Here is a 19,874-nt window from a genome sequence, read left to right on the forward strand (position 1 = left end):
GTGGTCCCCTTCTTCTAAATGGTTGCCTATGCTCGATCTAGAATATCATGAAGTCCAGTCTGAAGAAAATTTATTCACATAGATGCAGGAGTGGCTGTGTGGTAAGTAGCTTGCTTTCCAACCACATGGTTCCGGGTTCAGTCCCACTGTGTGGCACCTTGGGCAAATGTCTTCTACTATAGCCTTGGCCCAACCAAAGCCTCGTGAGTGGATTTGGTAGATGGAAACTGAAAGAAGCCTGTCGTATATATATGTATATGTTTGTGTGTCTGTGTTTGTCCTCCCAACATTGCTTGACAACCAATGCTGGTGTGTTTAGGTCCCCATCACTTAGCAGTTTGGTAAGAGTGACCGATAGAATAAGTACTAGGTTTACGAAGAATAAGTCCTGAGGTCTATTTGCTTGACTAAAGGCAGTGCTCCAGCATGGCCACAGTCAAATGACTGAAACAAATAAAAAAACCAGTTAGACCACCCCCTTGCACTTTTGCATAATGGACAGCAGTTCTTCAGAACCTGTTGCACTGTGCTTATATGTTCTCGTAGTCTCTGTTGATGGTCTTCAGGATTTCCTGAAAGTGTTGGTACCATGTGGACACTTAGTCTTCCCCATCGGCTTCGACCTGCGTATGTGTGGGGGGTGGGGGGTGTTGGTCCGTCTCGATGCTGTTTCTGGACATCGATGATCTGACTGAAGTAGTCTGTGACCAACCAGTTGCATTCTTCCTTTTCCTTTATTCTAGTTGTCGTTGTTGTTGTTTGTTGTTGTTACAGAGCAAGAAAGACCAGTGCTGTATATGGATGTTTAGTGATCTGATCATAATCAGCAGCACCAAACGGAAGAACGGACCTGTGACCAAGAAAGTTTCCATCATTCTGTAAGTCTTGTTTACTTTTGATAATGGTCATCGTCTTCATTACTGAGGCCACAGCTGTCATCACTCACCGTGACCACCACTCCTCAGCACTCTTCATAACCATCACCTCCTCCTCCATCACCAACCTTCTTACTACTGTCAGTATCATCACTGCCACCACCTTTATTGTCATCACCAACATCACCATTGTCGTAAACAATACTACCTCTAATATCCCTGTTCCTATTATCAAAACCACCATCATCATCATCATCAACAACTGTGGAATCTGGCTGTGTGTGGGAGACACCATATCTGCAATTTCTCTCTGTCTATGTATGTGTGTGCGTGTATATATATAAATATATATGTGTATGTATATATATATATATATATATATATATGTGTATGTGTATATGTATGTATGTGTATATATGTATGTATATATATGTATGTGTATGTATATATGTCTGTATATATATATGTATGTGTATGTATATATATATGTATGTGTATGTATATATGTCTGTATATATATATGTATGTGTATGTATATATATATATATGTACATGTATGCATATATATATATGTATGTATATGTATATATGTACGTGTGATCTGAAAAACCTGTCTGGCCTTGGAAGAATATGACTTAGTATGGAAACAGGTGAGGGTTGGCAGAGGAACAGCTTTAAAAAAAAAATCTGTCTCTACAAAAGCAATATTAGTTCTCTCTATCTTCGATGAATGATGTTTTCATATTGATTTTCATTATTATATTATTTAATTTAAGATACGTTTTATAGTGTTTTTCAAATTTTATTAATTTTTGTGTTGTTCATTATTAATTTTCCAGACAATCCCCAACAGGTCAAGATTTTGCTGAGAATATAAAACACAAAATTTGCTTAAGAGTTGGACTTGATGATATTGAGGTTTTGAAAGGTGAGAAAGAGCATTTCCTTTTGATAATCACTGGCGCTTATACTTAAAGTGGTCAATCCTGGGCGCTGGACATTTGGTGTTATGCCATTGTGATTCATTAGATAAACTCGTTTCATTCTACAAGCTTTGGAAGAGGCAACAGAGAAAATACTAAATTCTCATGCTCTCTTCTTGAAAATAGAAATAATATATTTCTAAACAATAGCATTCTTCCCTTTCATGAGAGTGTCACATTAAGTTGACAACATACTATCACTTTATCGTGCTGCTACAGCCATAAATCTCTGAGAGATTTAGAAATATATTATTTCTGTTTTCAAAAGCGGGATAAGTTAGAGTTGAATTTAGAATTTTCAGAAACTGCTGTGGTGTAGAAGAGAAGAGATCTAAAGTTTTGGAAAAGTCCAAATTCTATCACCAGCACTGTACTTTGTCTCTGACAAAGACACTTTAATATTTTTTCAATCTTTGATTCAATATACCTTCTTTTAAGTAGGAACTACAGGTAAGTTGCATCTTGTCCTTGTTAATTGGTAGAATTGGTAATGGTTTCATTAAGTTTCACTTGTTGGTCCAAATTCTCCTATGAGGAAACTCTCCTATACCTCTCCCCTACACTTTTCTGTTCAAGTGCCTAATGTTAGAAATTATTACACTCACCAGTGTGCTAACATTTATGTCATCATCCTCACCACCACCACCGTCATCACCACCACCACCATCATCACTACCACCACCACTATCATCATCATCATTATCTTCTATGTTGATGGTGCTGCTGTCTGTGTTATCCTGAGATTTAATCTCTGTAATATTTATCATCTGACATTTCATCTTTTGTCTGTTTGTGTTGCCGTTTCTAAAGACCCCAGTTCTTTGTCCCAACGATCAACAATTGAAAGAGAACAAATTGAGGACGACATGCATTTGTTGAACCAAATCTCCGATATTTCAAGTCGACTGAACTGTTCTAAACAGGTAAGACTACACCTTTTTTTATTTATTTATTTATTTCTTGTACCCCTGCTATCTCACCTTGTTATATTATTTCATCTAGATGGAAACTGAAAGAAGCCCAACGTATATATATATATATATATATATATATATATATATATATATATATATATGTATGTATGTCTGTGTTTGTCCCCCTACCATTGCTTGACAACCAAAGTTGGTGTGTTTATGTCCCTGTAACTTAGCGGTCCAGCAAAAGAGACCAATAGAATAAGTACTAAGCTTACAAAGAATAAGTCCTGGGGTCGATTTGTTCAACTAAAGGCAGTGCTCCAGCATGGCCACAGTCAAATGACTGAGACAAGGAAAAGAGTAAAAGAATGAAATATTTTGTGTATTGTAGAAGTAAAACCGATTTATTGCAGATAAACTTTAGCAACGAAATCATATATGATTCTTCAAGGGCCATATAGGCCCTGGTTGAGAAGCACTGATATAAAGTGTTTGGAAGGGATCTGTAGTTTGAAAGGGATCTGTGGTTTGAAGGTATTTGAAAGGGATCTGTGGTTTGGGGATTAGGTTGTGAGAGTTGAAGACAGACAAATATGTAGACAGAAAGAAAGATAGGCAGGCAGCAGCTAGGAAGAGAGAAACAAACTATTATGTGCAAATATACTTAGTGTGGTTGTGAAGATTGTTTAGGGATAAAACCCTTGTTAATTAAACTGTGGAATCAGGGACAAGCCTCTTTTGATGTTCTTCAGGTTTGGTAGAAATGTCACGTACTCTCTACTTCAAATCCCAAAGAATTTACTCAGTGAGACCACATGTTTACATAGACTTAACAAATCACACTCCAAATATTTAGTGGTGAAAATTATGATGGGTCCAGGTCAATTGTAACAGAGAAGGAAAGGGTGGGAAGGAGAGACAGAAAGAGGAGGAAGGTGGGAGATTCTCTATTTCACATTGTTTCAGTCCATTCAGCTGGCAAAAATGAGTTGTACCTGTAATTCAATGGGTCAGCCTTGTCATATTCTATGTCATGTTGAATTTCCCTGAGTACTATGTTAAGGGCATGCGTGTCTGTGGAGTGCTCAGCCACTTGTATGTTTATTTCATGAGCAGACTATTCCATTGATTGGATCTGCTGGAACCCTCGTCATTGTCACCAACAGTGCCAGTTTTTTTTTATATCTGTGTGTGTGTGTGTGTGTGTTTTGCTGATGTGTGTCAATGAAGGATGTAAGTATTGGTGAGATAAAAAAGCCAATAAACTGGTACTTTGGCACCAAAATAACCTGTGGTAGCCACTCATCCAAAGGTGGCCATACAGTTAACCAGTGACCTTCACATGGGATACCTCTGTCTAATGAGTCTATGGTTCATAAAATGTGATCTAAAATTAATACAAATAATATAAAGTGAAACAGTCCAGTGGATTAATTCTTTTTCTTCCTAAAACATTGACTCTTTTTTTATACCTGTTTGGTTGGAAGAAATCACCACTGCCAAATTGAAAATCATATTGATAAACTAGACTGTGACATGTAACATATGGATCACAAGTTGAATTCCTGATTCTAGCATTTTCCAGAAGAGAGAAAAATTTATGTTTGTCTAAAACTTTACTTCTAATTAAGCCTTTCAATGCTAGTTTGTCTGCAACTACTGCCAATTCTTAACACATATTTTAAAAATAGAAACCTCCCATTCTAATTTTACGCAAGCATCTTTCTGTTAAGTTGTGTTGTTCCAAATTAACTTTCATCATCATCACCACCAATGCCATCAGTTTACAGCCGATGCCTCTTCCTGTCATGGTTGAAATTTGGTATTTTCTGTGTCTTTCAGAATCTAGATGAAGCCATCAAAGAGATTGCCTCCAATTTGACCAAACAACTCAGTGACTACCAGAACCGAATCCATTCGGCTGATGCTAATAAGTTAGAACTACAGATCACTACGCAGTACGTATGCACTTGCCTTTCAATCAAACACTTGAGATCCACATCAACCCTGAGCAAACAGATTTTCCAGCCAGGAACATCTTGCTTTTTATTCAGACATAGTGTATCTAGGATACTATTATCCAGAGTGCCTTTTTCAAGGCTGTAGGGTGTGGTTTGAGGGAAATTTATTTATAATGATGACATAAACAGCCATCTTACACAAGAAAAAATAATTGCACATCCACACCTGTAAATGATGGGAATATCTGGAAGTCTAACATTTCTTTGGAGGAAGTCATCTCTAGACTCTTCCCCCTCACTGTTATGTTTTTAGTTGTACTCTTTCTCTGTACTCTTTATTCTTGGTTTCTCATTGTTTTTATGTTATTCTTTATCCACAGAGAGAAGGTTTTTAATTTGATTGTGGTTTTCTTGACGCCAGAAAAACGACTGTCTTGGGAAACAGTGTTTTTGGATGCCAAACATAAACTATGTAAGTCTGCTGACAAATTTTTTCTCTTACACACACATTTTGTTAATAAAAATACACATACTCATATTTTGAGTGCTATTTTTTCCTCTTTGCATCACCATACCTGCATATATAAATTTATCTATATTTGTGGCAGTTCTTTATTTTTGTTTCTTGTTGATTTTTTTTTAATGTTTTATATTAATTTTGTAATTGTATTATTTTTGTATATTTCTTTCCTCTGCAGCTTTGCTATCAGATAAGCGAGCACCAGAGTTTTTGCTTCCGTTACAAATCACCAAAACTAGGGCTGGAATGCAGGTGAGCTCCTTAAACTCTAATAATCTATTTCTGCTCTGAATCTCTTCTTCTTTGCTCAGAACAGTTGACGCCTCTCACTTGCAGTGCTTTTTCTTCTTGATAAAGTCTTAAAGAAGAGAAGAAATAATTTTTACTTTTCCAATCTCCAATTCCTAATTTCATCTCGGAGGGGAAGGGTACAAGGAGTGAAAGTGTAATCAATCAAGAGAAGGGTCTAGTCTAGTTGTTTTCTACTAAGGTCCATATATATAATCCTTGAGGGTCCGCATAAGATTCTGTTGTTAAATTTTATGTATAATGATATATTGGATATATTTTTGTAATTTATAAAATATTATTTTAACAAATTTTTTTATACACTTCCTAATAATATCTAATCAGAAAAATACGATGGAATTTCTTTAAACATCAAATGGTTATAAGGGTCCCCCTGAGTAAAATAGGGATCAGAAGGGTTCTGCAGGTATGGAAATTAAAAACATTGACCAGATTGTTGTGCAAGCAAATCCAAAGAGCCAGTCTTCAGTGAGATGATGATGTGATGCTAGGAATGATGATCATGAAGATAGTAATGATGATGATGATGGTGATGACAGTTGCTGTGATGGTAATGATGATGGTATTAGGTGATGATTATAATGATGATGCTGGTGAATACAATCATAGTAATGGTGATGATTGTGGAGACTTGGTAAAGATGATACCCTCAGTGATAATGGTAGCGAGGACAATCCTGGTGAAGATGAGGATGATAGTGATGATAGTGATATTGATGGTCATGGTGATGATGATGATCATAGTAATTTGGAAACGGGACAATCATCATAGTGGTGATGATCAGAGTAGTGATTGTAGCTGGTACTTATTTGTTTTCTTTGAGAGCAGAAGGAAGACTCGTAGAGTACTGCTAGACGAGTCATAGTATAGAGAGCTGGTCATCTAGTGTGATAAAGAGCCTCCAGAGGAGTCATAGAGAGTCACCAGAGGAGTCATAGGGGACTTTTAAATTTGTTATAGCTACTAAAAGAATCAGAGCAGGCTATGAGAGTTGTCACTAGAGGAGTCATAGAGAGTCACTAAAAGAGTCTTAGCTGTTAGAAGAGTCATTTACTTTCAGAGAAGTATTTTATTAGATCCATCATTTGTTGCTCCCTGAATTTGCCAGCTCATTGGCTTTTTTAATATTCCAATACAAGCCAAGGTAAAATGTGTTTTATTTCTCGTTTGACTTCTTTTATTAATTCTAACCATTCTTCTTCTTTCTTGCTTCCTTTGATAAACTGAATCTTCTTTTCTTTTCCGCCCCCTTCTCCACCCCCGCCACCCAACTTGCAGTTTTCCTGCGCAGCCTCTATCGATGGAGTCAATGCTAATGGTTATCGTGAAGTTTGGGTTTGCAACAGTGATGGCTACGTAGGTCACATGTGCCTCCTGAGCCTCCAACCGGAGCCAATCGTAACACTGAACACACCTGTACCTGGGTGTAATGCCAGAATCCTTTGTATATGTGCTGTACCTGCCTACTCAGGTGGCCGACGGTGAGTCTCTTTTATGTTTATGTATTTGGCCTTTTTTGTTTCGTTTTTTGTTTTCGCTTCTCAGTGTTGTCACAACACCCCTGCCTCTCCCCTAGGACACCGTTCTTCTGGAAATCCCTTCTCAACCACTCCTGTGTTTTGCCTTTTTCTGTCATTGGTCATCATCATTTAGTGGTCAATTTTCCATCTGGCTCGAGTTGGATGCTTTGACAGGATCCAGCAGGTCAGAAGACTGTAGTGTCACAATGCCTATTTTAGCATAGCTTCTACAACTGAGAGAGCCCTTCCTAACATGACCCACTTTACAGAGTGTACTGTCTGCTTTTCTATATGACCAACATTAGTGAGGTTGCCAAGGAACTCGCAAGGCAAGAGCCCCTTGATTAAGGGGGGGATGAGGTATTAAGGGAGAAGACCTGTGCCAGATGTTGAGAGGCAAGAGTATGATAGAGGGAGAGGATCAAAGGTGTTGCTGAAGGGGGAGATACGTGGCCACCTCAGCTGGGAAAGAAAAGACAATGATGATGGTGATGAGGTGTCGAGACATACCTCCAGGATGCAAAAGGGTGACTCTATGGATGGATAATGAGTGCTGAAAAAATGCTAAAGGTTAAATTTAATTGTATAAATATCACTGATGTCTGAGGTCACTGCCCCCTCCCTCCCAAACATATTTCAAAGATTCTCTGAATGGCATGAGTACTGCCCTTTGCACCTCCTTTGGCCTCAGAGGTCATTTGAAGGTCAAGGGCACTGCCTCATCCACCTCCTCTGTCCCTATAACATGTGATGGTCATAGTCACTGCCCATCCACCTTTGATCTCAGAGGTCATCTGAAGGTCATGAGTACTTAAGCTTGCAATTCTTCTGACCCTTTAAATACCCATAAGGCTCCCTGTAAGTAGTGGATGGCTTCTGTTTTGTAGGTAAACTCCTTAGCAGTGGGGAGTGTGTGCTGAAAGCATAGCAGCCAGATTAAAAACTGGGTGGAAAATTTCAGGGATCTTTTTTACTTCAATTGGTGACAAAGAGATTCTCTTTTCAGGTGAAGGGTAGATTGTATGATGTTTGTGTATGAAGTGTGATTCTGTGTGGGATCAGGATATGGGCCTTGAATGCTGAAGGTTTGTGAAAACTAGGAAAAAATGAGAGGAACATGCTCTACTAGATGTATAAATGTTATTACGCATGAAGAACTGAGTATAAGAGGAATCTGATGTAATGTTCCAGAAAGAATATTGTATTGGCATGGGCAAATGATTCATATGGGGGAGTTTGGTAAGGGAAGTGCTAAGTGATCCAAATGAAAGGAACCTGCAGAAGTGTATGACTTTGGAAGAATTGGTGAAGGTTAATTTCAAGGGGCTGAACTTCACAAAAGAGATGACAAAGGACTGGGGCAAGTGATTGGACATTGCATTGGAGAAGATATGTCCGAGTCATGCATTGGACGGGCAGAAATAGATGTAAAAATTATAGTCATGATGAATGTGGGTCTGTGTGGGTTTTTACTCTTAAGAGTTCCATCCATTTTGCTGTGGTCATACATCAGTAGCTTATAAAATTCTTGAAAATTTCAGTTTTCTGTCATGAAAAAGAATTTTGAATAAGAAGATATTTGAATATCAAATTGAAATCTTTCAAAATCTGTTAACAGAAGCAGTATGAAGAACCGACGGAATCGTAATGCAGATTGTTCCAGTAGCAACATGACTAGCATTGACAGGCCTCGAATTAACATCGAATCAGTGGATACTTGCATGGAGAGCATCGGAGAAGATGCTGGATCACCCAGTGAGTCAGAGTCGAGTGATGACGATGTTTATTCAATGCCACACCACATGGAGACAACTGAGAAACTGTGTGTTGAAGGTAAGTTCTTCGATTGAAACTATCAGGGATAAATTGTTGTTGCTTAAGCCCTGGCCAACCTTGCTTCAACAAATCCAAGCTCAGAATCCATTGCTTCAATTCATTTGTTTGTGGGTCATATATATTATATATAAATGGGTTTTTGTTTGTTGACGAGAAATAAATATGTAAATGAGGAAAACAAACCCAAGTCGATGGCTCATGTTATTTATTGGCAAGCTGGAGCAACTCCTTCACCCATCACATTTATTTCTAGTTAGCTTATTAACATTGTTGTCAATGCTGCACTTTCCCATATCGCCTGTTTCAACATAACTGCAGTATATTATATACAAACTATGCCATTTTAATCCCGAGCAATGCCAGGTGTCTCTGCTAATAATAATAATAATAATAACACCTAAAAATACCTTAGGAATGAGAACTCAGGTTCGAAATTTCCCCAAGACACCTGATGAAGGCTGGAGGGTATATCAGCCGAAATGTTGTGTTCACAATATACAAGATGAGGACAAATATCCGTCAAATGTAAATAATGTAAGTAATGTATACACATGCTTACTTTTGCTTATGACAGCGCATCAAAGATGATGATGGTGTCAATCCAAGACATTCATCCTCTTCTGTTTCCAGCATATTGTTTCTCGTGGGAGCAGACATGGTTGACAAGACTGATATGGGACAGGCAGATCCTGTGGTGTTGAGGGCACTGAAAGTGACCCCTGAACAACAGCTGTAGGGTTTTGATGATGACATCTCCTCCTCCTCTCTTCATGCAGTCTCCAGCATCCAGTTACAAAGTACTTTATTCCAGCATCACAATGAGATGATGAGGAAACAAAATTTTTGGACATCCATGTGGCCTACTTTCAGTCTTGATTTCACTGAAAAAGACCATCCATGGGAGCTGGTTACCTGGCATCCGAATCACATGGCCATCCCAGTGGAGAAGCACAGCTAAAGCCATAAAGAATAGGGTGTAAATACCGCTTTGAGATCCATTGTTCCAAAACAGAATTATTTCATGTTTTCTCAAAAGTTTATAAATTCTTATGGTGTTGACAACATATTAATTCTATATTTTTGTTAATTATATATATTTTGTTCTCAATAAAGATGTTTAGTTTGAGTGACCACCCACTCCTTGTTATTTACCTTAATCCTAATCCTAACAAATTATAAAGAATTATTTGTATTTATTTCCAAAGATGTTGAAAGCTTGAGTATTTCCACAACATCATCATCAACAACAAGCAATATCCAAGAACAGAATATCTCCGGACGATGGATGCACGATGCATTAAAAAGCACGATGTGGTTGGGCACAGAAGACGGATGGTAAAGATTTCATTCTTTAAACCGAAGTTTTTAGGGTATATTTTATTATTTTGCATGTCGGATTGAATGGTAGTACACAGTCCTTTCTATATCATGATGTCACAGTATCGACCAGACTATCAGATGTTGTTATACACCGCTAGTCACAATCTGCTTTGCATTGTTTTAGCTTTCGAATGATGCCACCCTACTGACTAGGGGTGAGCAGGCCAACATCCCCCCACCCCCGATCAGAAAGCTGTTCCATCACAGGGTTACCCATCTACAGCTGTGTGGAATGGAACTGTGAAATGAAGTGTTCTACTCAAGAATACAATGCCCTGCCCACTCCAGGAATCGAACCCTTAATCTAGCAATCACGAGTGCGATACCCTAACCACTCGGCGTCATGCCTTCACCCCTTCCATATACAGTATTTGATAATAACATTGAGTTTGTTATTTATTCTGTTAAGATCAATAGGACAAGAAATAGTTAGTGGGAGACCCTTAACCACCCTGGGACAATTCCTATCAAAAGCAGGTCCCTTGATGGTCATTAATTAATCTGGTATTTGGGACATAAATTAGCATGGAATTTCAAAGGAAGATTTTGATTTAGACCACTTTAAAACAGGAATTTTGTCTCATGGGACCAGGGGTGATCTCAGGGGTGAGTTTGATTTCTGTTAAATTATTCATTAATCTAACCATCAACCGTTTATTTCTCTCATCTTCTACAGCATTCACATCTTTCTGTGCACTGATAACATCAAAACAACCAAAAACAAGTTGAAGATCCAACATGTAGCGCCTGTGTATTGTATAATGTAAGTATGGCTCAACTAATTCATAAAAGCTGCTGGTGTTTCTTAATTTGTTATGTTAAGATAATTTGTTATGACTATGTAGTTTGTGTGGGGTGGGGGTGGGGTTGCAGTGGAAGAATTCCTTTGGTGACATCCTCAGTATTAATTCTGTGATATTACTAATGTGGACTCTGCAAGCCAAAGCAGGAATATAAAGAATGGAATGAGAACAGGAATGATTAAGAAAATAAATATAAACTGCAATCAAAGCAGAAAATGACCAAACGAGGCTTTCTCTTTGGTGATTTTTGACTCTGTCCCTCTCTCTGTCTACCTGTCTTTCTCTCTGGCTCTCTCTGTCTACCTGTCTGTCTCTCTCTTTGTCTCCTCTCTCTCTTTGTCTCCTCTCTCTCTTTGTCTCCTCTCTCAGTTGTAATCATAAAATAAAAACTGATCTCCGGTAGAAAGGCCATTCTTGTCCTGGCACACAACTCTCTTTGGTGATAACAGGACAAGATATAATGCAGGCCAGTTGATGTTGCAGAGTGGTTGAGAGATAGGAAGGGTATCCAGCTGTACATAATGACGAAGTATCGTAGTTTCTTCTTCGTTAAGTGTATCATGTGATGAAGGACTGTGGTAGACATGTCCAATACATGCAGGCATAAAGAAAATGTATGCTAACGATGATAAGTCATAATAATTAATATATTACCTATTACTTGGTAGTGTTAAGGATACATACAAATGATGCGCATGCACGCATGCGCATGCATGTGTGTAGATGATGTATGTATAAACACCTAAATTATACTACGTGTATGTTTAATACAATTCCATGTTGTCTGTTATCCTTCCAGTTACCTTGACAACAAAGTGTTTGTATCTTTGGCCAATGGAGACCTGATAGTCTACAGACGTGATATTGGTAAGTTCTCTTCCATCATACTTGATCAGTTGTCTTTGGAGGAGTCAACTGGGTGGTGGGGGATGGGTATCATTGTAACTCAGCCTTCTTTATGGGAAGTCAACTTTGCTTTTCATCGTTTTGGGGGTCAATAAATTAAGTACCAGTTGCATATACCGTGCTTGAGGAGACCTATTAGGTCAAGTACATCAACAGCAATATCAGAATCAAATGGAAATTGTAGTTGTGACCCCCGTGCTGGTAGCACATAAAAAGCAACATCTGAACATTTCCCCAGCATGGCTGCTGTTTAATGACAAACAAGTAAAAGACAAAAAGGTAAGAAATTGATTCTGGCAGTTTTTGAAACTTAATTTGTTTCTTTTCAGATGGCCAATGGGACACTGAACACCCATACACAAGGACTCTCGGATCAGTGACATCCCCAATCAATAAAATGCATGCTGTTGCTGGCAAGTTATGGTGTGGTTCTCAAAACAGCATTTGCATCGTCAACCCTCTGACCTTGAAGATTGAGGTGAGTAATTTTGTGTTACTTATGCTTTAGTCACTTATTATGTATCAAATGTCAAATCAGCTGGTCAAGAACTGCAGATGGTTTCATTGGTTACAAAGTCCATGAGCGAACCATCCACACAATCGCTCAAGCTCTTAGGTTGTCAAGAAAGTTCTTGCGGTTTTTAACCTTTAAATTCAGATGCACACATCTTGGCTCAAACAAAACTGCTCCTTTGCCCAGTAACTCTCACCTGTAATTATCATGTAATGTCAAGACAAAAAAATGTACAAATATACACCCACTCACATATATGTCAGGCTTCACTCAGTTTCCATCTACCAAATCCATGAAACAACCAGTAATATACTAATATCGATTCAGTTGGCATGAAAACTCTGAAAAATTTGTGCTTCAGTTTTTTTTTGTCTTTCCAACAAGAAACTGTGTTTCCTAGGGCTAAATAACAGTAGCATTCTTCCCTTTTATGGGACTGTCACATTAAGTTGACAATGTGCTATCACTTCAATTTTTTTTTCCTCTTCTTTTTCATTATCTTGGAATTATGTCTTCTAGGAAATTTGTGTATTTATTGTGTTTTTCATTTATGCTTTTTCTCTTCCAGCATCAGTTCATTGTGAATCCTGACCCTTCACGCTGTGTCCAGTGTATTGTATCCTCAGGCCAAGGAGTGTGGGTTGCCCCTCAACAAAGCGCCAAAGTAAACCTCTACCATGCAACCACTTATGAATTTCTTCATGAAATCAACGTCACTGCTGCTGTCACACACAAACTGCAATGTAAGTCATTTATTGTCATCTTCTGCTCCTTACAAACTTTGCTGACAGTTTGCTCCAGCTGGTTGTGGTCATTGTTTGTTGTTGTTGTGTGGCTAATTAAGTGGCCTCCAGTTAAGTTTCAGAAGTTCAAGGCCCAAAATAGCCTGCTATTACAGCCTTGGAGTGATTCAACAAGAAAGATTCCGATTAGTAGCTCAATCAACTAGAAATAGCAGTCAAATTTCAATCCAGTGACACTCTACTGTCTTTAAGAAGGCATAAAATACACATTGATAACTGTAGTCCTAAATACATGAGAAGAACCCCTTCGGTCATGAATGACCATGGGATTGTACCTAGGAAGTTTCCCTCCAAGGCACAAGTCCGGGCAAGGTTGTTTATGGAAGACCACCAGTCCCCCATGCATACCAGCCTCCCCCCTCTCCACACCACTGATGTTATCCAAGGGAAAGGCAAAGGAGCCGATACAGCTTGGCACCAGTGACGTCGCAACTCATTTCTACAGCTGAGTGAAATGAAGCAATGTGAAATAAAGTATCTTGCTCAAGAACACAATACGCAGCCCGGTCCGGGAATCAAACCCACAACCTCACGATCGTAAGCTCGACGCTCTAACCACTGAGCCATGCATATTAAAAAACACATTTTGTTTAAATAAAAGATAGGATGACCATTGCTAAAATGATTTTGATTGTCGATCTGGTCGGTCAAAGTTGAACTGGAGAGCTGAACAGCAGCAGCCCCAACACTGATGATGTGACCTCTCATTCCCTCACTGTCTGTAGGCGTATATTTGTGTGTGTGTGAAAACATAATGCTGTGGAAACCAGTTGATTGTCCGACCAGTTGTACCAAATTGCCAGCATCCAAACATTTGCACCCAATCACGTCACTGATGAAAACCTGTTATCTCTTCAATTTTATTGCAATGTTAATTGAAGCTGTACCAATAAGACTGATAAGTCAATGAGATCACCATTGCTGTGGCCATCCTACGGCTATACAATCAGTGTATAATAACACTCCATATTGTATTTCATTCATGTCTTATCTGTATTAAATGTTTGCTTTCTTTCCTCTTCTTTAGTGGCTGATGACATCATCAGGCAACACAAGACGGCCTGCCTGCGAGTGACTGCTTTGTTAATCTGCAAAGACTTGCTGTGGGTTGGAACCAGTGCTGGAGTGATTCTCACCATTCCTGTACCTAAAATAACATCCACCACAACACACAGTAACATCAATTGTCCAGCAGTTACAGGTGAAACTTCTTTATTATCTTGCTCTGCTCTTTTAGCCTTTCATCCTCTCTTTCTCTCCTCTTTTTCCTCTCCATGTTTTTCCCTATCTTCATTTCCATATTAGTAAGTAATATAATAATGATTTTATTTATAATAATAATAATAATAATATTGATAATAATAATATGTATGTTTTGCTATTTTCCTTGGTTCTAGGTTTAGTTTATGGTCATACTGGACATGTACGATTCTTGACCAGTGTGGAATTACCCAACAGCTCTGGACAAAAAACTGAATCCGTGACAGCTGGCAATAGCTTCGGTTCCAGTAATAACCATCACCAACAGCAGCAGCAACAGAGTTACACCTCTAATACTACTATTACACCTACTACAAATATCACTACTACAGCCACGGTCACAAGCAGCTCCATGAGTGAGATGCCAGAAGAAGAACCCACATCCCCTGTTGTTGAGGGTAACTTATCCTTGCAGGAGATTCAGCGACGGTCATCCATGGCCACCACCGCAACGATGGCCACTCGCATGCTGGTGATTAGCGGCGGCGATGGCTATGAAGACTTCCGCAACAACGTTGCTAACGAAGCTGCTGGTCGTGACGACAGCACCAACCATCTCCTGCTCTGGCAGGTCTGAGACAATTTTCCCTGACTTTGCTCTTGTTTCCTGTTAATTATTGAACTATTGATTAATCTGGCGATTAATCTCTGTTTCTCTCTATAATGATGCCTCTTTCTCTCCTCCCCCCTTTCTCTCAAACTTGGTTCCTTACACCCAGATGACCTGTGTGCACGCGCGCATGCGTGTGTGTGTGTGTGTGTATGTGTGCAATGTAAGGATGAAGGGGGTGAGCGTGGAGAACCCTTAATTTTTGAGTCGACACATGCGAGACGCTCTCCGCTGTAGAATGGCGGAACCGAACAAAAGACGAACAACACAAACATGAAACGACGAAATTTGTAAACATGAGCTTTGGTGTCCAAGAACATTTTAAGATAATACATGTAATACATATGTACATACATAAGGACATGCATATATACATACATGCATATATATATAATGTGTGTGTGTGTGTATACAGTGAAATGATAGCAAATTTGAGGAAATATTTGGTGCTGCGTTGAAAGATATCAATTTGGTTGTGACATCTGATCAGTGAAAAATATTAGTGAGTATTAATTGTTGAATGAATTAACTAATTAATAATATATATATATATATATATACATATATATATATAGAGTATTTATTGTTTATTGTATATGTGTATGTATATATATATTATGTACATATATAGATATATACATACATGTAATTGCAGATGAACGCTAAAAGTCACACATTGACATACAACAATATATTATCGTAAACATTGCATACATACATTACATGCATATGTACACACACACATATATACATACATACTCACACTATGAAGTGTGCGTGCGTGCATGTCTATTTAAAGGAGGGTGAAGTAAAAGTGTTTCCTATTTAATATCTATTTTTTCTCATCTATATATATATGTGTGTGTATATATATATATATATATATATATATATATACACACATATATGTATGTATGTATATATATATATACATACACATACACACTTATATGTGTGTGTATTTGTTTTGTGTAAAATCAGAATCTATTCGAGGACTATTCAACATTATGGGACGACTACGTTGAAAACAATATTTTTCTATTAACATGGTTATTTTTATACAAATAATATATGCATATATATCCATGTGCATATGCATACAAACATTATCAAGTAAATATATATATATTTTCTTCTTTATATATATATATAATGTTGTTCTTCATGATTGTTGGAATTAAAAAATTTTTTTTCCATTATTCTAAAGATATTTCTGCCCCATTCCTTCCTGACAAACTGCTTGGCCCCTGCCTCGCGCCCTGCTCTTCCCCCAATCTGTCACAGCATCTACAAACACATACAATTTCACATACAAAAACTTCATTTCAAGGAGAAAGCTTTCTTCTTTGTTTTTAAAAATTGGTTAGCAAGCAGGAACCCTCGTTGCCATTTTTTTTTTCTTTTGCTGCCAGTTAATTTCTGAAGGTTTTTGGTTATGAACAAACATAACAATGGGCAGTGCTGAATCACACATTAGTGTGGAAAGAGGATTATTTTTGTGTAGTTTTGTTTTTTGTGTTTTTTTTTCTAAAAAAAATTTCTATTTTTTTAAATTCCATTATGGGAGGGAGATTAGGAGTGGATTCATAACCTAATTATATACACCCCACCTCTTCTTCTTCCTCCTAATTAGCCCCTTCACCTCACCCCATCGTCTTTCTGTCTTCATTGTTCCCCCACCACCTCTTAAGTCAATGACTCACACTCTGTCTGTCTGTCTCTCTCTCTCTCTTCTTTCAAGCAGCTGAATGTTGCTTCTGGCTTGTGGTAACCCCCTTGCACTCGCCAGGACCCTATTTCTCTCTAACAAAAATAGACAATGTGATGCACCAGAATGTTCTCTTTATTCTTTTAGAATGTTTAGAATATGTGTGTGTGTGTGTATTATATAATACTGTATACAACATCTATCTGTCTATCTATCTACCTGCCTGTCTGTCTATCCCTCTATCTATCAACAGGATGACAGTTTGACTTGCTCTCTGTATTCATGTGTGTGCAAGGTAACCCTATGTAAGGGTGGAAGTTCCAAGTGTTATGTTGCCATTCCCACCCAGTAACTGCACAAAGCTGCATCACATGTCACAAGACTGTTACATGGTGTTACAATAGCTAAACTATTGGAAATAACACCTTGTATTGAGTACTTGCACACATCACACTCCCACAGTCTCTATGTACTCGTACACACATTTCAGAACAAAATAGATTTACTTCCTAAAGTTTATCTTTTTCTAATCCATGCTGTGTTTCATATAATACACAAATTCACACACAAACAAATACAGAACCCACGGTCTTATTCAGATATGTCCAAACCTGAAGAAAGAGAAACAGTGAATGTCGGGGGTTTGTCTAGTGTTTTTCTAGTATCTAACATCTGAAAATTTCCCAGGTTATTCCTGTAATCCTTTCTTCCAGTGGAAGAACAAATGGAGATTCTTAGGTTTCTCCTGATTTGTGTGTTTAGGATTGAATTCTTGTCAGCTGAATAAACTGAGGGCATGAAACAAGCCAAAAAAAAAATTTACAGAGAAATATTCAATCTCTGACCCCCCTGCTGAAACTGAAAGACAATGTCTGGAATGATGAGAGAAGTAGAGGAGACAGTGTGATCAAACAAGGGGTGGGGAGTGTCTTCTCGGTTTATTATATCTACTTATCTATATCTATTTATCTACCTATTTTAATCTCTCTCTATATATATACTTATATCTAACTATCTATCTAGTTACCTATCGGTCTATCTATTATCTATCTGTATATCTATCTAGCCATACTGGTTTTATCTACCTGTCTATCTTGAAGTGAAAGTAAATAGTTATATGTAGAGAAATACATCATTGTAGAGTTACTAAACTGAACTGTACACCTTATACACTACAGTTCAACTATTAAAAACTGAGTGGGTCATACATTACACACACATACATACATACATACACAATGTTTTGTTTTCTTATCTTCCCTGTTAGGGTCTGATTGCTTTATTTTTTCTTGGATGTCTCCCTCTTAATCCTATCTGTTAATTGCCAAATTATTCAAACAAGTGGAACCATTTTTTGTCTTCTTTTCATGGTCAATTGAGGCCTATGTCTGCACCGCAATCGGACTGCTGATTCCTCACCACTGATGGAAGCTGGACTATGGTGACCTTTTATTATTCATAAAACAGACACAGTTTAGTTGTAAGTGTGATAATGTAAAGCAGTGAGCTTCTCTCTGGTTGAAAGCTTCAACAATTTCCGCAATGTGGCTGTTTTTCATTGGACCTGAGATTACTGCTGAGATTATTTTGTCTCTTCTATAAGCATCAGGCCATATATTGTGGCTGTAATAATTTATTAATGATATTTTGTAATTAATCTGGATAGAGTTAAAGCATTCCTCTGCAGGTTTTATGGAAAAAGACATTTAGCTGTCAATAATAATGTATCTGTGTAGTAATGTGTTTGTATGTGTGAGTGTATATATATATATATATATATATTTATAAATGTATGTATATAGATATGTGTATGTATGAATGTATACAAAAGATTTTCAGGGATAAGTGATGATTGGCAGGTATAGCCAAGTTGGTAAATCCAGAATTGCTCTTTGTGGGATCATAGCAGTCATGATGGTCACACATGAAATAAACCGTTTCTGTTGTTCTCAGGGATTAAATATCTATGAGAGTCTCTAAAACATTGTTCATTGCTGTTTCTTGAAATTACCAGATAACATTGGAGCAATGTCCTCTGTTGTGGAGATGGCTTCATTCTATCGTTCATGTTACATCTTCACACATTGGACAGTATATCTGTCTGTGTATAAAGTACTCGACATCACCTGCTTGAGACTTTACATTGATTTCTGGAGGAATAACTGCATCAGTTAGGTTCTTAGTTCTCAGTAAGAAAAGCCCATGATTAACAGCCATTTGTGGACTGGACTCGAACCAGTCCATTTATATTGGGAAAGCCATCAATGCTGGAGCTTCCTCGTTTCTAATTGCAATTCTAAGGTTTTTCAATACCTGTAGAAGCAAACACTCATATTGCTCATTATTATTATTTTGCATTTTATTTCATCTGCCGTTCAGGTCTCAACCAGAGACCCCAAGACACATATATATATTAGACGGAAATAAAACTTCCTGAGAATGAGGGCGGTTGATGTCAACACAATTTTTTGAGTCTTGTATTATTACTAGAATTATTTTTAACAACAACAACAACAATAATAATAGCAATAACATTAAATCATCGTATCATATAATATAATAATTGGCCATGCTACTATTGTCCAGTCTCCATACAGTGAGTGTGGCCATCAGCCAACCACAGTTGATGTTTAAAGGCCGGATGATGATGTTGTGTGCATATGCATATATATTGCATGTTATATGCAATGACCTCAAATTGACCTTGATTCATGGCAGTCATAGAATTCAGAACATTTATTTTTATTATCATTTACTATTAAAAAATCAAGAAAAAAAATTATTTCCTTCCCCCCCCCCAATTTTTTGGGTGGGGCTAAAGAGAAAATAAATTAGACACATATAGAATGTTTGGCTATTTTTCAACCGGAATGAAGATTATCTTGAAGGAAATTCCACCTTGATTGGGTTCCCTTGGCAACCATTCCACCATACCCTGTCACACAAATATATTTTCATGCTGGCTTATG

General features: G+C 37.7%; 1 protein-coding gene across 1 annotated transcript in view; it reads left to right on the forward strand.

Annotated features, from left to right (window-relative positions):
- Positions 1–19,874, forward strand: part of LOC106884297 (rho guanine nucleotide exchange factor 17) — a 146,399-nt gene extending 126,525 nt beyond the window's left edge. Inside the window, exons 9-23 of the mRNA XM_014935601.2 lie at positions 775–878; positions 1,715–1,803; positions 2,669–2,781; positions 4,618–4,733; positions 5,117–5,208; positions 5,435–5,508; positions 6,844–7,046; positions 8,704–8,918; positions 10,127–10,256; positions 10,978–11,064; positions 11,904–11,971; positions 12,340–12,488; positions 13,093–13,267; positions 14,355–14,528; positions 14,725–19,874. Of these exons, the coding sequence (XP_014791087.1) occupies positions 775–878; positions 1,715–1,803; positions 2,669–2,781; positions 4,618–4,733; positions 5,117–5,208; positions 5,435–5,508; positions 6,844–7,046; positions 8,704–8,918; positions 10,127–10,256; positions 10,978–11,064; positions 11,904–11,971; positions 12,340–12,488; positions 13,093–13,267; positions 14,355–14,528; positions 14,725–15,164 (2,229 nt within the window). The 3' untranslated portion in view covers positions 15,165–19,874. The remainder of the gene's footprint in view (positions 1–774; positions 879–1,714; positions 1,804–2,668; positions 2,782–4,617; positions 4,734–5,116; positions 5,209–5,434; positions 5,509–6,843; positions 7,047–8,703; positions 8,919–10,126; positions 10,257–10,977; positions 11,065–11,903; positions 11,972–12,339; positions 12,489–13,092; positions 13,268–14,354; positions 14,529–14,724) is intronic.

This window comes from Octopus bimaculoides, chromosome 13 (assembly GCF_001194135.2).
Source record: "Octopus bimaculoides isolate UCB-OBI-ISO-001 chromosome 13, ASM119413v2, whole genome shotgun sequence".
Classification (NCBI taxonomy): Eukaryota; Metazoa; Mollusca; class Cephalopoda; order Octopoda; family Octopodidae; genus Octopus; species Octopus bimaculoides.